Here is a 15926-nt window from a genome sequence, read left to right as displayed (position 1 = left end):
ACAGCTTCTCCAAATTCGTGACTTTGCCTGTTATGGTTTGCACTTATTAGCTCATGGAAAATAAGGCCTTGCAATCCCTTTAACCAGATTATACATCAAAAAATATTAAGCTTGGCAATACTTTTTTACAAGCAAAATATCTGCTGAAACAGTTCTGTATTTCCTCTGTGCAAAGCTGAAGTTGTATGCATTATTAATTTCTCAAACTGTTCTGCATAACCTTAATTGTATTTAACTTCAAAAGATGGTTATTTACGAGTTCTTATTTCTGTGTTGTGACTAGCCATCCAGTCTCTGAATGAACTTGGCTATAGACTACCATCAATGCTTGTATTAAATCTGGCTTATTTTTCCAAGTGCGGAAATGTAACTAGAGTTTGTCAGGCTTGACCTAAATGGTGGCAATTCTACCATAAAGCAAAAATGAGTTCTAGCACTGAATGATATTATGAACCTCACTTGGAAATTAGCGTGTGCATGCAGTCACCGCTGCCACAAGGTATTACAGGGGATATGCATTCTTTTCAATATCGGCATTTCTGAGTGCTGACAAAGGAAAGGACTTCAGCTCTTCTTGTCTGGTAATCTGCTGTAGCAAGAGACTTGGCACAGTTAAAAAGTATAAATTGTCCTTTTTTCTGCTCTTCAACTAAAAAGCTGTGGAGGCAGGTATCTAGCTTGAAGTGCCAGATTAAGGGACATTTTTTTGTGTTCAGCTGAAGAGCTGAGAGGGCAAGGCAACATTACTCAATGAGTCAGCTATAGCTCTGCCTATATGGGTGCGGCTGGTGTACAACCATATACCAAAGCAACAGTGCAGATTTTCTATACACTCCTAAGGCAAAATGTCAGTCATTTACACTGATCCAAATTCCTAAATTTACTTTCTCTGTTCTTTATCTATACTTATTAGGACAGTGAATCAAACTTAAAGGTCATTAGCCCCTGCCACTCACAAACTGAGTGGTGTGATTCATGAAACCATACCCCTTTGCTGGCCATCACAAAATCCATTAAGGTTTATACTTTAGAAGAAACCAGAATACAATTTTATCATCTCTTTTATGTTAACCTTTTCAACTATTTTGAGTTTCTTAAGTAGAAAAGTTCATTTTGGAGCAACCAAATGAATTACTACAGTTATTTTTACAAACATTTTCACTTGTTACTCAGAAAGGTGATAAAACACAAGTATAGCGAAGTGTACACTTTATTTATAACATTCCTAAAATAAAACATTATTTACAGTTATTATAAATGTATGAAGTTTTAATATAAAATAGAAAAATTGGCAGAAACAAATAGACTCAGTTATCTTTCTTAATAAAGACAATCTTTCATGAAATGTACAATAATTTATATAAATTATTACACCAAATCAGATACTTTTTCAAGAAGCCACACAATTCCCGATGACTTTTTTTTTTATAAACACCAACAGGTAAAAACTCCGACTTCCCACTTAAAATCACAACATCTTCCTCCGTGTGACTGGCTTTGGGAAAGCAGACATCAGTCTCTTTCTGTTAGTTCTAAGGATCATTTTAGTTGTTGCCTCATCAGCTCCCTTCCGATTACTCATGTACTCTTCTAGTGGGCTGGGCAAAGGAGAAATGAGATTAACTTCAACTGGTGGGGGTGACCACAAGCCTCCCTTAAGTCTTCTAAAATAAAAACAAAAACAATGTTAACATTCAGAAATGTCAACACAGCACACTACCAGAAAAAAAGTGATTTCTATCACCTAGCAGCCACCTCAAAGTATACATTTTTAACTAACCTGTAACCATTCAGACCCATTTAAGCAGCTTCTTTATCAATGGATGCATAGTTCAAATGGTACTTTTCCATTAACAGGGCAACAGTGTTAACGTGCATTTGATGTGAAGCTGTTTTTTTTTCTGCTCGTCACACTGTGTCTGCCCTCCCAGTCGTACTTATGTTATCAGTTGTCATTCGTGATTATGGTATTCTTTTCTCCAGGTTGTAATTTGGCATTGTTGTCCGAGTATACTACATTTTCCGTGCAAGTCACTGCTGCTTATTTTGCTGCTGTATTCTGCGTTTAATGTAAACTTTGTCGTGGGAGTGACTTCCTCTAAAGTCAGTGCCGCTTACACAGACACCTGTAGAAAGATCCCCTTAGTTACTAAAGATGGTGTACATTACTGACGTTATATTGGCAGGAAATAAGGACGTGCTCATCTTTCTGAGCATGTGCTGATTTTTAAGGGGCACTGTGTTCACATTCTTACTAACTGTGGGTGATCTAAAGTGAGAGCAGATGGTTTTCGTCCCACCTTCGTGGAGCTTTCAGGGACAGTTGTAACAAGCTTCCCTCTTACTTCCTGAAAATGCTTTAAATCGCATACGTTTTTTGCCAAACAGTAAGCAACTGCTCCCCACTCCCAGCGTGTGCTAATTTGTAATGGTCATTGTGAATTGATCTGTAATGCTGTGAGCCATCTCTGTCAATGTAAATAGTAACGCTGTGGGGACAAAGCACTTGCAAAAATAGGAGCCTCTGTGGGAAATGTGAGTGAAACTGTTGACAAAGGGCTGGGTAAAATAGCAAAAAGCGCTGAAACTGTGAAGATGTAATCATGAAACCATGTGCAGAACTCCTAGGCTTCGCGGCAACATTTCTGTTTCGCAAACATTGTTGCCCTGTTAACGGAAAAGTACCGTTCAAACTAAACTTTACTCCGGCTTGTGCACATTACTATTATAACAAAATGTTTCACATTTACTGTTTTCTCCCATGCCTTCTTGACTATCAAGTCTCCTGGAAGAATCATTAACCCATTCCTTTTACTGATAGCACCTTGTTAGGGGAACAGGGATCTTTTTCTTGCAAAAGGAAATCAGCGTCCGTCGCCCTGCTAGACAGGGGGCCAGGGAAGTAAATATTCTGGGAAGAAATAGCCAGGGAATCGTTATGGTTAGGCTTGTATAGGCCCTAGGGCCGATAGCCTAGTACCACAACCTATGAACCTTCTAGTGATATTTCTTGTTGGTTCAAGTTGTGGAAAGTAAGACTTAAGCTCTGGTGGCAGCTTGTCATGGGAACAGCTTTCAGAGTTATTTTCTAGCTTAACTCAACAACCAGTAACTGATGCATATGCCCACAGACACAAAGCCTCTTTCTTTCCCAGAACCTGTGTACACTCTGGCATAAACTTGGAGAAGACTAACATAAAATAGCTTGGCAGAGTCAAGCATGTCCCCAGCCCAAAAGTTACATAAGCTGTCAGTATAGAAGGTTGGGCCACTTTCCTCTTCCAAGGACACATGACATGGTCCTGGCTTACTCTCACCTAGGATTACCACCTGTCCCACTTTGCGAGGGACAGTCCCTCTTTGGGCAGTTGTGTCCTGACAAAAAATTGTAAAAATGGCAAATGTCCTCACATTTTAGGACAAAATTATTTCCTATATTTTATGTAATAGTTGCATAAAACAGTTATTCTGTATCTGAAATACCTAAATGTTATAAGAAACAGAATAAGCAACTAAAATGATACAAAAATAAGCTTTTATTTAGGCAAAAAATTTAAGTTCTAACTTTTGTACTGATCGTAGGTATGTGTCGGCCTGTAAAATCTGATGTTTGTACCAAAAATGTCCCACTTTGGCCATTTGAAAAGGTGGCAACCCTACTTCTCACCCCATCATGATGGCTCATCCAGTGCATTGGTCACTAGTTGATCTCAGAACATATGGGTCACAGTAAAGGCTTTATCCCTCCCTTCCCTTAATATGTCAGGGTGATGGCATATTTTTTTTCATTTTTTGGCTACTAAAACAGAAAGCATTACTTTCAGGTACTGCTAAAATGCTTTTGGACTTTTTTTTCCCCTTGGAAACCTGCATCAGAGAATGCTTACATATTCACCATGCCAAGCTTCTTTAAAGCTTGGAATAAACTGCTGTAGCTCTTTTCAGTCACTTTTACTTTTGCACACAACTATTATGACAGAATAAAATTCTGTGCAAGAAGTTTAACATCCATTGACAAGTAACACTGTTCAACATGGCAACCAAGACATAACAGTACAATAATTTGAGCAAGCAAACATCAGATAGAAACAATTACTCATGATATTTTCACTTAGTTCTGCATTTTAGTACTATGATAAGGTATCAGTCTTAACGTTGTCAGAATTCTACCAATTTAACCAGTTCACAAACAAATACCATTTCCTGGCTACCTGTAGACAGGAAGTAGATTTGAGTTGTAACTTCATTAAGTATTTTAATTTAGATAGCACCTCTGCCAAGTCTTGCAATATCGGAATAGAGTTGTTTCCACTTCTTTGTTAAACATTTTTGCCAAAAGCATTATTAAAGTCAAAACAAGGTTCTCATAATTAAATCTATTAAATCCACAAATCCCTAACATAAAATCCATGTTAAGTACAATGGGGAATCATCCAGTTTTACCTTACCTTAGACTACAGCTGGGTTTTAAATAAGGCTAACCACTGGCAGAATATATAATGACAAAGTAACCACAGCACATGTAGGCTCGACTTACAGGACAAAATACAAGCTGGCACTGTGTATAAAGAACGTCACTCTAAGCCTCTCCTGAGTCAGGCATTTAAATAAAGTAGCATTAAACATTAGCAACTAACCACTCTGACAAAAGCCTGAAATTTACTACAAGTAGCAAAATGTTCAGGGAAATGCGTAAAACTGCATCTTGCTGCTGAAAGCATATGGATACTCACATTATAAGAACATGCTTGGAACCAGCATAACAATCTGACTTCTGTGGCACAATAGCCATTAATATCAACAAAATGTAACAAAAGTGCTTCACAATTACAAGATGGCAATAGCAGGGAAGTGTTCACAAATGTACTTTTTATTACAGGTAATGCTAACAAGCTTGCAGACTAGCAAAAATTGCTCTAGGCTAAATAGAAAACATTAATATCATGGAAGCAAGTTAAATGGCTGCCTGATCTTTACTTCAAGTGCTGTAAATACCATCTGCTTCATAATGAAACCAGCAAACGTTTATGTAATGCTCCCTTTTCTGGCAACATAAACTCAACAGCTAGCCAGGATACAGATCTTTGACAAAGGCATTTGCAGCAGGTAACAATTAACACTTCAATGAAGACCACTCAGACAGAATCTCTAGCAGTTTTTTTTTTTTAATTATCTAAAGACTGCCCCCTCCAGTATCCATGTGTTTATGTAATTATGAAGACAAGTTACTATAGTTGTAAATCATAACATGAGAAAATTCACTTTCAGGACTATAATGGTTCAGACATTTTTTTTCTAGAGTTGTCCAATTCACATTGGAAGATTATTACTGGTTATATTCTGACAAATTTATTTGACTGGATGCCTCTCCAACTAGCCTGCTTGTTCCTTGAAAAAAAAAATTCAGCCTTCGCACCCTTTTGCTGTGGTGGTTTTATAATGCTGTGGCTCTAGCCTCCATCCCTTATGGTAATCTGGTTTCAAAGTCCCTCCCTCCCCTCTTTCATGGATAGTGTCTGTTGTGCAAGCTATTTAAGTAATTTTCCCATCCATTGATCTTCCACAGACCCACGATTCTAAGTGCCTTACCCAGCAAACCAGTACTGCTCTTGAGTAATCTTCCTTTACTACATATTGTCTCCTACTCATCTTCCCAGACCTCAGCAAAGCTTGGTATCCTAGCTTGTGTTCCAGAAGTGTTTTACTTCTATCTGGTGCCATCCAGGCAAAGCTAAGTACTTTTGATTGCTACATTGCACTTGGCTACATTATTCTGAGAGCACAATACTGTTTCCTGCTTTTGTGTGTGCATTTCACTGTATTTTTTAAAAAAAAAATTGCTCTCCCTCTCACTTGTAACTGCTGTAAGACTGTCATGAAATCGCCTTCAGCAAGGGATTTCCAGCTAGCTGTTTAACAGGTATGTGGTAGTACTACACTTGTGGGTCACTTTTACTGTATTTTTACATTAGGACGACTGGGTTTATTCATCATCTTCTGGTAGGAAGTGTTTGCTTGGTCTACCTGAGTTGGAAAATACACGATACAACTTCTAGTATAGTCATTTTATTGGCCAGAGGGCTCATTAGTTTGTCTTCTGTTTTTTCTTTTTTTCTTTTTTCTGTGCCATTATATATTTTGCACATTTGCATGGGTTAATAGTGCCCTGTATAGAAGCAAACACCTAGAAAGCAAATTTTCCATGTAGAAGAGTCCATAAAACTGTACCCTGTAAAGTAGAAATATACAGCAAACACCTTGCATGCCAACAAGGTTAGAGGAGCTAGTTGGGCATCTAGTGGCAATACCTAAAGATTGGGTTCCCATTATATAATCGAAGATGCAATCCTTCAAATGCATCTTGATCGAACTTGAAAGTGCAAAACAGCGAAATGGCATACAAGAGATTTCTTTCTCTGAGAAAGAAAGCGCTTGTCCACCTCTGTTACTTTGCCATTTTGGTCAGTGTATTGCAATCTCGGAGTTGGTATATTTAAGTAGGGGGGTGGGGGGCAAAGCCCCCCACTTTGTGTAATGTTTTCTAGTTTTTTTTTTTTTTTGTGTAACAGCGATTTTTTTCCCTGGGGAAAAAAAATCGCTGTTCCGAGTGTTCGGGATTGTAAGCTTTCGCTTACATGGGTGTCGATAAATCAGCGTTCACTTTTTTAAGCATTCGCTGATTTATTATAGACCCTACAGATTTAGAAGAGTTCAGTAATGTGTAAACATTAAAGTTAGTAGAATTTAGTACTGTTCAGCATAATCTGCAATAACGCACCCTTGTTATTCTGCATCAACAAAGCACCCTTAATAGCCTTCTCGCCCCAATACACCACCCCCCCCCCTTGTAGATTATCAATCAAAAGGACTGGACAGAATGGATATGCAATTTCGTAACTTCTCTGAAGCCAGCTTGGTGGACATGAGCATCATGAGACAACAGAACAACTGTCTCATGTTTACCAACAGCCACTTAATCCTTAAAGATGATGACAAAAGTATGTAAGAGGTGTACTTACATGACGATGCTGAAGGATAAACTCACATACAAGTACACATCAGGTCGATAAACCCATGCACACACACACAGAACAATGTATGGTGAGTCACTATATCTGTTTTTGTTGACTGGGAAAGTCCAACTGGACAGAACCCATTTTCAGTGGAGGCCTGGAAAGAAAAGCTCCACCACAGTACATTTATATTAACAAGTAAATTTCAGACAGTTCTCAGAACAATTACATTTCTTATGAAACAATAATTACAAGACAGGTAACTACAGTAAAGTTTTATCTCAACAAGTCTATACAGTTGGTCCACATGTAAAATCTTGCAGAAGTAAATGGATTGATACTGCAGAAGGGAAACATTATTGTAAAGAAGTTCAGTGTTCTTTCATTACAGTAAAGAAAGGTTTGCAAGGAGGTCAAGATACGAAATGAAGTTAATTATAAAATTATGTAGGAAGGGATGGAAGACATTAGTATTATATAGGAGGAGAGTGACAACAGCATATGGCTGAGAGAGCATGATAGCACTGTTTCTGTTTAAGCTGCCTGTTCCAAATTATTGTATCCAGAAGGTTTATAACTTAGGTATACAGGAGATGCACGACAGGGGTAGAGCTGTGGATGGTGGGCAGTTAGAAAAAGAGCAAGATGACAAGTGTTGTTGGGGGGGGTAAGAAGGGAAGTATTAATTTAAACGCAGGAGGGAAAGTTGTTAGGGGTGTAATGATTCAAGCAGAGGAGGGCAAAAAGTTTGTGACAAGCAAAAAGAAGTTTGCGCAATCTTCCCAAAGAACAAAGATTGCCTAGACCACCCATTGTCAAAGATATGCCTCTGCAAGCCCAAAGGCACTCAGACAAAAACAGCACCTAACAACATACATACTGTCACTCACAGTGAAGCCTCAAATAGTAAGCCTCTAAGGCAAACGTACACTTCCCAGGACTCTCATCATAGGGGACTCCATTGTAAGATATACTGATGGTCCTCTATCTAGGAAGAGCAAAAAAAATGTTAGTTGCTTACTTGGAGCTAGGATCAGCCATATCATGCACACATTCAAGTTATTACACTACAGCTACCACTAGGATTCCACCATTGCCCATGCAGGTGTAAATGACTAGAGATGTACCTCGCTGGACTATATGAAGATAGACATTATGGAGCTTTCAGACCGTGCGTCTCAAGCCTACCATTGAGCAGCATATTACCATCACTGAGGATGATGCCACAACATGAGCAAAAAAAAAAAGATTGATTTTAACAAATGGCTGTGTTGCTGATGTCACTCTAAGGGGATCCAATCTTAGGACAACATAGTTAACAGACCATGTTGCTTTGCAAGGATGGTCTGCATCTTCCTCACCTACGCTTTTGAATACTGGGTAAAACTTTATACATCTCCCATGGTACCCTTTTTTTAGGCAATGCCAAATTGATGCATCTATCAACATAGTAAAATCAACTCAACTGAACCTGAAGGTGTTATTACTCAACGCCAAGAGCCTAAATAACTACACCTCCCCAAGCCCTCCTCACACTTGAAAATACAGACATTTGTGCAGTTACCGAGACATGGTTTAAAGCAACACAGAGTACCCTGGCAGTGCAAGGTTTCAGTGTCTTCCAAACTTTTAGACCAGTAGCTGCACAGACAAGGACTAAATGAGGAGGTGATGTCCATCTACATCAATAACAAACATACCTCTAGGGTGGTCAAACAGGATGACATGCTGCAGTTCCTAGAATGTACAGAAAATCACAGACAAAATCCCATACCATATCCTAGCCAGCGATAGATCCCTTCCATGTCCCATGAAGCTCACAGTGCATACTTGGACCTACTGGAGACGCTTACCATCCAACCTAACACCCTATTCAATGGGAACTTTAATTATCCCTTCTACAGAACATGAATCCTACATGGCCTCAAATTTATAGGCAGAGCGATCCAATAGAACATATCAAAAAGAGTAGGGGCCCCTTTATTTATATACAGTGGATATAAAAAGTTTACACACCCCTGTTAAAAATGTCACTTTTTTTGTGATATAAAAAAATGAGACCACAATAAATCATTTCAAAGCTTTTCCCACCTTTAATGTGGCCTATAACCTGCACAATTCAACTGAAAAATAAATCTAAACATATCACCACACCCATGTGACCTAGAAGACATCTAATTAGCAGTGCAGTCTCCACTCAATTAACACGGATTACATGAGGCAGGTATCCTAGTTACCCTCATCTGTTAATTTTCAAAAGTAATATAAAAACCTACCCCAATTACTAGACTTTTGCTTTTGATTTCTGACCGAAAAAGACCAACTTTATATGACATGAAACAAAGTGGTGGCACAACAATTTGGGATATACCATTAGTTAAGCAAACGTCTCACCCATCCTAGCTTTCAAAGTACAGAATCCTTCCTCCTAAGTGCAGCAGACACCTTCCCCCAGGATATAAAAATGCTTCTAGTATAAAGCTTGCATCTGCCTACGCCATCTCGAGTTTTCATTCCAGACAGGAGATAAAGAAACCCCTCACAAGATACAGTAATGCCACTGGTGGACTACAGCAAGTGACTGCATGGATGGGTTATGCATATAGGAGCTGAGGGGGGATCAGAATGTCTGGATCACTGAAAAATAAGCAGCCATTTTAAAATTATCACAATGAAATGTGCATGAATGACCATCGAAACAGTTGAAGTAATCAAACCAAGAACTCCAATCACCAGTGAGGCTAGTGGGATGTATCGATATAACTGGGACTGAGTTGAAGTTCGGCAATTTGCTGCATCCAAATGGCATCCTATGAAGATGATGGACAGAGTATGATTCATAGCGGATGGAAATACCCAAGAATAGGTACAGATCTTCTGACTGCTATGACAGACTCCTTCATTGTAGCAGCAAACAGTCAAGTATGGAAACACATGGATTCCTATCTTACATATGGGCTGCAACTACTGCCATGTACTTGGTAAACATGCAGGAAGTCACGGTTAGACCAAAGAGCAGGGCTCTGAATTTGAAGTGATTGGCTGCCAGCCGAAGTACAGAAACTGCACAGATGCTGTGTCAGTTTTATATGTTGATGGGCATCCTGGAGTTTTAGTGAACAAATACAATCATTTGCATTCAGAAACAGTAAAATTGCTCCTACAGTGGCTATTCTGAATGGGGTCTTCTAGAGAGAGGTGCTTGGGCCACTTAGATCCAGGATAGACCTGAGGTCCTTGTTTTCGTTGGAACCAAAAAAGTGCAGTTGCATAAGTAAACGTACCAAAACAGTAGATGTTCCAATAGATCACTGTTACAGTAGTTTAAGCTAATCACTATCACAGTGACCAGATGGCTTTCAAAGCCTAAGGACACCCTCCACATGCTCTGCCAGGAGCTCGAGCAGAGTTCCAATATAAAGACAGTACTTCCATTTAATCAATGCTTTTTTGTCAAGAAAGGGGGTGGTAATAGCTCTGAAAGGATAATGCTAGGAAACAAACCTACAGTACACTACATATGCACAGGTCAAGCCATTCACACCCAGGCAATACAAAGGAAAAGCAGACAAAATAAGTGGGAGCTGACTACTAACAGTGATCTATCAGAATATCTGAACTTATGGCAAGCTTACTTACAGAACTGTAGTATGTTCACCGTTTAGATCACTGTTGCAGTAGCCTAAGCTAAATAAGTCAATGACCATAGCTTGGAAACTAAGAAGGGAGGAGGAAAATATTTATTTATTTAAGTAATCATTTGTTAACTGTGAAAGTCCGACTTGGAACAAAGCCAATTTTCAGCGGAGGCCCAGGGAGAAAGGCTCCAGATGCATGTCTTTGTAATGTGGGAGGAAACCGGAGCACCTGGAGGAAACCCACACGAACGCAGGGAGGACATGCATACTCCACACAGAAGGCACCCCAGCCGAGAATCGAACCGGAGAACCTCTTGCTGTGATGCGACAACGATACTGCTGCACCACTGCACCGTCCAAATAAATTAAGAATCCAGGATTCTCTGGAGAATGGTTCTAACAAAGCTTGTTCTGGACCTGGAAAATAAATGCAATTTGTAGTGCTTTGTAAAAGTATGTACAAAGGAAGAAGCAGCAGCTTCCAGAATACTTCAAGTCCATCCTTTCCAAGAAAGCCACTAAAGAAGCCAAAGCCCTTGGGGAATGGGAGCTAACCCTGCCTCAAAGTGGCTTATTATGGGTGAGTAAAACAAAAGGCAATAGCATTCATCTGGAAATAGTCTGCTTTCACACTGGTTGTCCTTACTCTTACATTCACAGGAGCAAATAGCTGATCATCTTTACTGAATACTTGAATTTTGTCTAGGTAGTATCCAAGCTGCTTGTTGGCATCCAGAACATGAAGAATCTTTTCTCCCTTGTTCTTAAGTTCAGGGATGAAGATATTAATAGCCTGGCTTAAGGGGAAACTCTTCAGACCATTTTAGGTATAAAAGAAAGGCTAATTCTTAAATAATGTTCTTGTGAAAATGAGATAGGGTTGATTCACCATACGAGACTGTAACCGAGATACTGTTCTAGCAGAAAATCAGCACTGAGTAAACAGTTTTTAATGTTAAGAACCTCAATTCAGCCTGATAACAGAGATCAAATGGAAGAATACACTTTCTAAGCACAAAGATCTCAAGGAGAAGCCATGTGCTTTCTATGTGGATGAATATGCAAGCATCCCTTTGAAAAAAACTGTTCAACCTAAGGACAGACAGAAAGGGGAGATTCTAAGGGCAGGCAAGCAAAAATGGCAGACAAGTGAATGTTGACAGAGGAATAAGGAAGGCCAGAAGACAAACCCTCACAAATAATCAAAGAACCACAGGCATCCGGGCCTGAACAGGGTCCTGGTTCTTGGACTGGCACCAACTAGAAAACCTTTTCCACTTGGCACATATACGATTTTCTTCCTTTAGAACTTACTACATATCCTCTGTACAACAAAATGTCTAAAAGGTATCAGTATTCTATCATAAAGGCAGTTAGCTGAAGAGTTTTCAGGTTGGGGTGCATCAAACAACCCCTGCCTTGAGAGAGTAAATCCAGTCTGTGGGGAAAGCCTGTGGTTACTTGCCCTTGGCCAGATTTCAAAGAAGGGAGAGAAACCACTATTTCCAGGGGAAAAAGGGAGTTGCCACCATTATTTTTAAGAGGCCCTTCCTGATCTTTACAATAAATCTGAATACTTACAGAAAGGGTGAAAGAAGCACACAAGACCATTCCAGCTTGTCAGAATGAAAAAGCATCTGTCGTCTAAGCCTGTTTGAAAGGAGTCCTGAAGCATAATCCTTAGTTGTCTGTTCTGAGAGGATGCAAACAGTAGTAGTATTGATATTCCCCTCAGTTAAATCAATTCTTGGAAGAGCCCGGGATGAAGTTTCCATTTCTGAGGGTCTGTCCTGGCTTTGTTTAAATTGTGTGCAACCATGTTTTGCTCTGATGGAATGTATGAAGCCTGTACAGTCAAACTGAGCTGAGGTGCTATCTCCTAGGCTAAAAGGAGTGTATGATCTGGTACTCCTTTATTTGTGCAATATACCACTGCTGTGTTTGTATAAACTTCTACAGGTCCAGGGGACTAAGCTAAGGCGCTCAAAGCGTTCAACAATGCTGACAAATCTCTTACATTTATGTACTTGTGTGTGTTGAGGGGGTTCCACAGAGCTTGCACTTTCAACCCTTTGAAAAATCACCCCCCAAAATAGGTCTAATGCATCTGTAGTGACAGACTGGAGAGAGGTTGGAAGGGAGAATGGGATACCTTCCCTTTTACAAATCCCAGAACTCTGATCTGAAAACATAAAGGGTGCAGATGCAGAGTGCAGACTGACTGAGGTACCACTGGCTTTTCCTCTGGTGTTGTCAGGCTAGGAGAAACACGGCAATCATTGATGTCATGCATCCAAAAATCATGAAAAAGTCCCTTACAGATGCCTGGCTTTGGTCAGAAAAAACAAGATGAACTGTCTCTACCTTGCCTGGAGAAGAAAAGTTCTTCGTAGAGCAGGAGAAAGCAGACATTCCAGATATACAATCCTGTGAGAAGGGATAAAAGATGACATTTAAAAGCTGATTTAAAAACCCAAAATGAATAGATGATTAATAACACTTGCTAAAGACTCTTGACAAGTGGAAAAAGAATTTGCAAAGATGAGACAATCATCCAGATATTGAAAAATGTAAATGCTATGAAGTCTGCAATAAGCAAGTACTGGAGCTAGAACCTTTAGGAATACCCATGACGCAGTGGCGAGTCCAAAGTGTAAGGGGGGGGGGACTGATAATGTAAGAAAGACACACTGAACGTTAAAAGTCTGAACTTCTTGCAAATGTGAATGTGAAAAGCATCCTTTTAAGTCTAGTTTTACCATGAAAGCTAGAGAAGCGAGAAGAGGTAAAATATTAAAGGAAAAACATTTTGATCTCTGGAATCTTGACAAAGGTTTAGAAAGGAAAAGTTCAGCATAGGCCTCTAGGATCCTTCCCTCTTTGGTACAAGAAAAATCTTTAAAAGACTTTGTCAAACTATTACTCCTTCTGCAAGGATGTGATGCAGAATGGGAGGAAGCAAGGAGACTTGATTCACTGGGCAGGGAGGAATCTCCTGAAACTACATAAAAGTTCTTTCAGTTACACAACTAGTCAAATGAAATAAATTACCTTTGGACCAATACTTCTTGAAAACACACATTAATTCAATGAAGGTTTCAGAGCTTTTCAAGCAATAATTTGTTAAATCTGGATGATAACATAAGCAAGAGGACAGTTTCCCTGTGATGCAGGAGATGTTACAAGTTTAACCAAAAACAACACAGGATGACACACTCCCAAGTCTTGCAGAAAAAGTACGGTGGTGTAAGTAAACTTACCATAACAGTAAATGTTTGAATGATCTGCAGTAGCCTTAGCTATATGGGTTACATCCTGTCAAGGATATAACAGCTGGCTAGCTCCCAAAGCTTCAGGAAACATTCCATGTGCCCAAAATGTCAAGAGAGCTCTAGCTGAGCTGACTAAGTTTGGCAATCAAGCCCTTCACAGCTCTCCTGTCAGACAGAGGGAGGCTGAGCTTTGAAAGGTCAATCCTATGAACAAAAATAGTCCTCACCCTATCATAAAAACACACCAAAAAACAAGGGAGAAGGAGAGGTCACTGCAGCAGTGATCATTACATCTACTGTTATATTACGTTTACTTACACAATTGAACTATGTTAATCACAGCTAAGGCTGCTACAGCAGGGATAAGTGTAAGGGTAGATATTACCCTATCTTACTACATTTGGGAGGTGTAAGGTCAAGAGACCAGAAGCTACTAGACAATAGGCCCAGGGCAGGTTTTGCAAGGACCACAGAAAGAAGCAAGCTTATAGTACTGTGTAAAAGTATGTACACAGTACCAAGTAGCAGCTTCTACAATACTTCTAGAATCCAACCCTTTCCAAAAGGCCATGCATGAAGCCAAGGCCTTGGTGGAGTGGGTCTTCACCCTGTCTGGAAATGTTTTGTTATGGTAACAAAAGGTAATACCCTTAGACAACCAATTTGAAATACTCCTGTTTTGACACAGGTTGTCCCTTCTTACCTTCACAAGAAATGAACAATTGATCTGAACGTTTGAAACATTTAGTTCTGTTGAAATACTATCCAAGCTGTCTGTGGCATCCAAGGTATAGATTATCCTTTCTCCCTCATTTTTAGTTTCAAAAAAGAAAAGGGGAAGATAGCCTGGTTTAAAGTCAACTCAGATACCACTTGAGGCATAAAAGAAAGATTAGTTTTCAAAGAAACCCTGAACAATTTGACTCACTATAAGAGAGTGAAACTCAGATGCTCTTCTTGCAGAGACTGGTGCAATCACTAAAACTGGCTTCCTTGTTGAGAACCAAGTAAGCCAGGTTAGCTAGTTCAAATGGAGCAAGTTTTTGCTTCTCTAACACAAAATTAATACTCCAATGAGGGGCCACTGATTTACTTGGAGGCCTCTTGTGCAAAACCTCTCAAAATATTTTGACATGAGAACGCACTGAAATAGGAGGATCAATGGGCAGAAAATGTGAATTGGCCAATAACCTTGACAGACAAATAAAGTCCATAGGATAGTAACTCATAAAAATACTGTAAAACCAGAAAACAACTACCCTGAATGGGTGCTGGTTATGTTGCTAACACCATCTAGAAAACCTTTTCCATTTGCTAATATAGGATTTTCTAGTAGCAGGCTTTCTTGCCACCATTACTACCTGCTGCAAGTCCTAGGTAACAGGTACCTAAAAGGAATTAAAATCTTATTATCCAGGCAGTCAACTGAAATTGATTGATGCAGTATCAAACACCCCTCTTCTTGTTAAGTACATCCAGTCTGTGAGGAAGCTTGTGGTAACTGCTCCTGGTCATTTCCAAAAGAAGGGAAAAGCACAGGTGCCTGGGCCAGAAGGTAGCGATTACAATGATCTTGCAGGATTCCTTCTGAATCTTCAGAAGTACCGTGGAAATGGTGGAATAGCATACAGGAATTTTCCTGTCAAATGAAAAAAAAAGGCATCTGTCTTGCGACTTTTTTGCATGGAGTCTTGAAACAGAATATTGCCTGTTGATGGAGTAACTAAGTTAGAGTGGAAACCATTAGAAGTAGATTGTGATATAGATCTATTTCTTCCTGTGGAAGAAAAGCTCTTTGAACTGAGGTGTTTAGTTGAAATCTCAGGAACACAATCTTGTGTGAATGAGTCATGACAAACTTTTGAATGTTCTCTTGGAATCCCTGCTTGTGTAAGAGATCTCTCATACAACAGAGATTCCTGACAGTCTGAAAAGGACACTGCAAACATAAGCAAGTTGTCTAAACATGGAAAAAAGTGTGGATACCATGTAGCCTACAATGA

The 15926-nt window shown here is 39.5% G+C and overlaps 1 protein-coding gene across 1 annotated transcript in view; it reads right to left on the bottom strand.

The window, feature by feature from the left end:
• Positions 1-1192: 1192 nt before the first annotated feature.
• AHCTF1 (AT-hook containing transcription factor 1) overlaps positions 1193-15926 on the bottom strand; it is a 2707103-nt gene continuing 2692369 nt past the window's right edge. Inside the window, exon 37 of the mRNA XM_044058692.1 lies at positions 1193-1664. Within this exon, the coding sequence (XP_043914627.1) occupies positions 1469-1664 (196 nt within the window). The 3' untranslated portion in view covers positions 1193-1468. The remainder of the gene's footprint in view (positions 1665-15926) is intronic.

This window comes from Protopterus annectens, chromosome 1.part2 (assembly GCF_019279795.1).
Source record: "Protopterus annectens isolate FY-2018-M chromosome 1.part2, PAN1.0, whole genome shotgun sequence".
Classification (NCBI taxonomy): domain Eukaryota; kingdom Metazoa; phylum Chordata; order Ceratodontiformes; family Protopteridae; genus Protopterus; species Protopterus annectens.
This window is presented reverse-complemented; position numbering and strand designations above follow the sequence as displayed.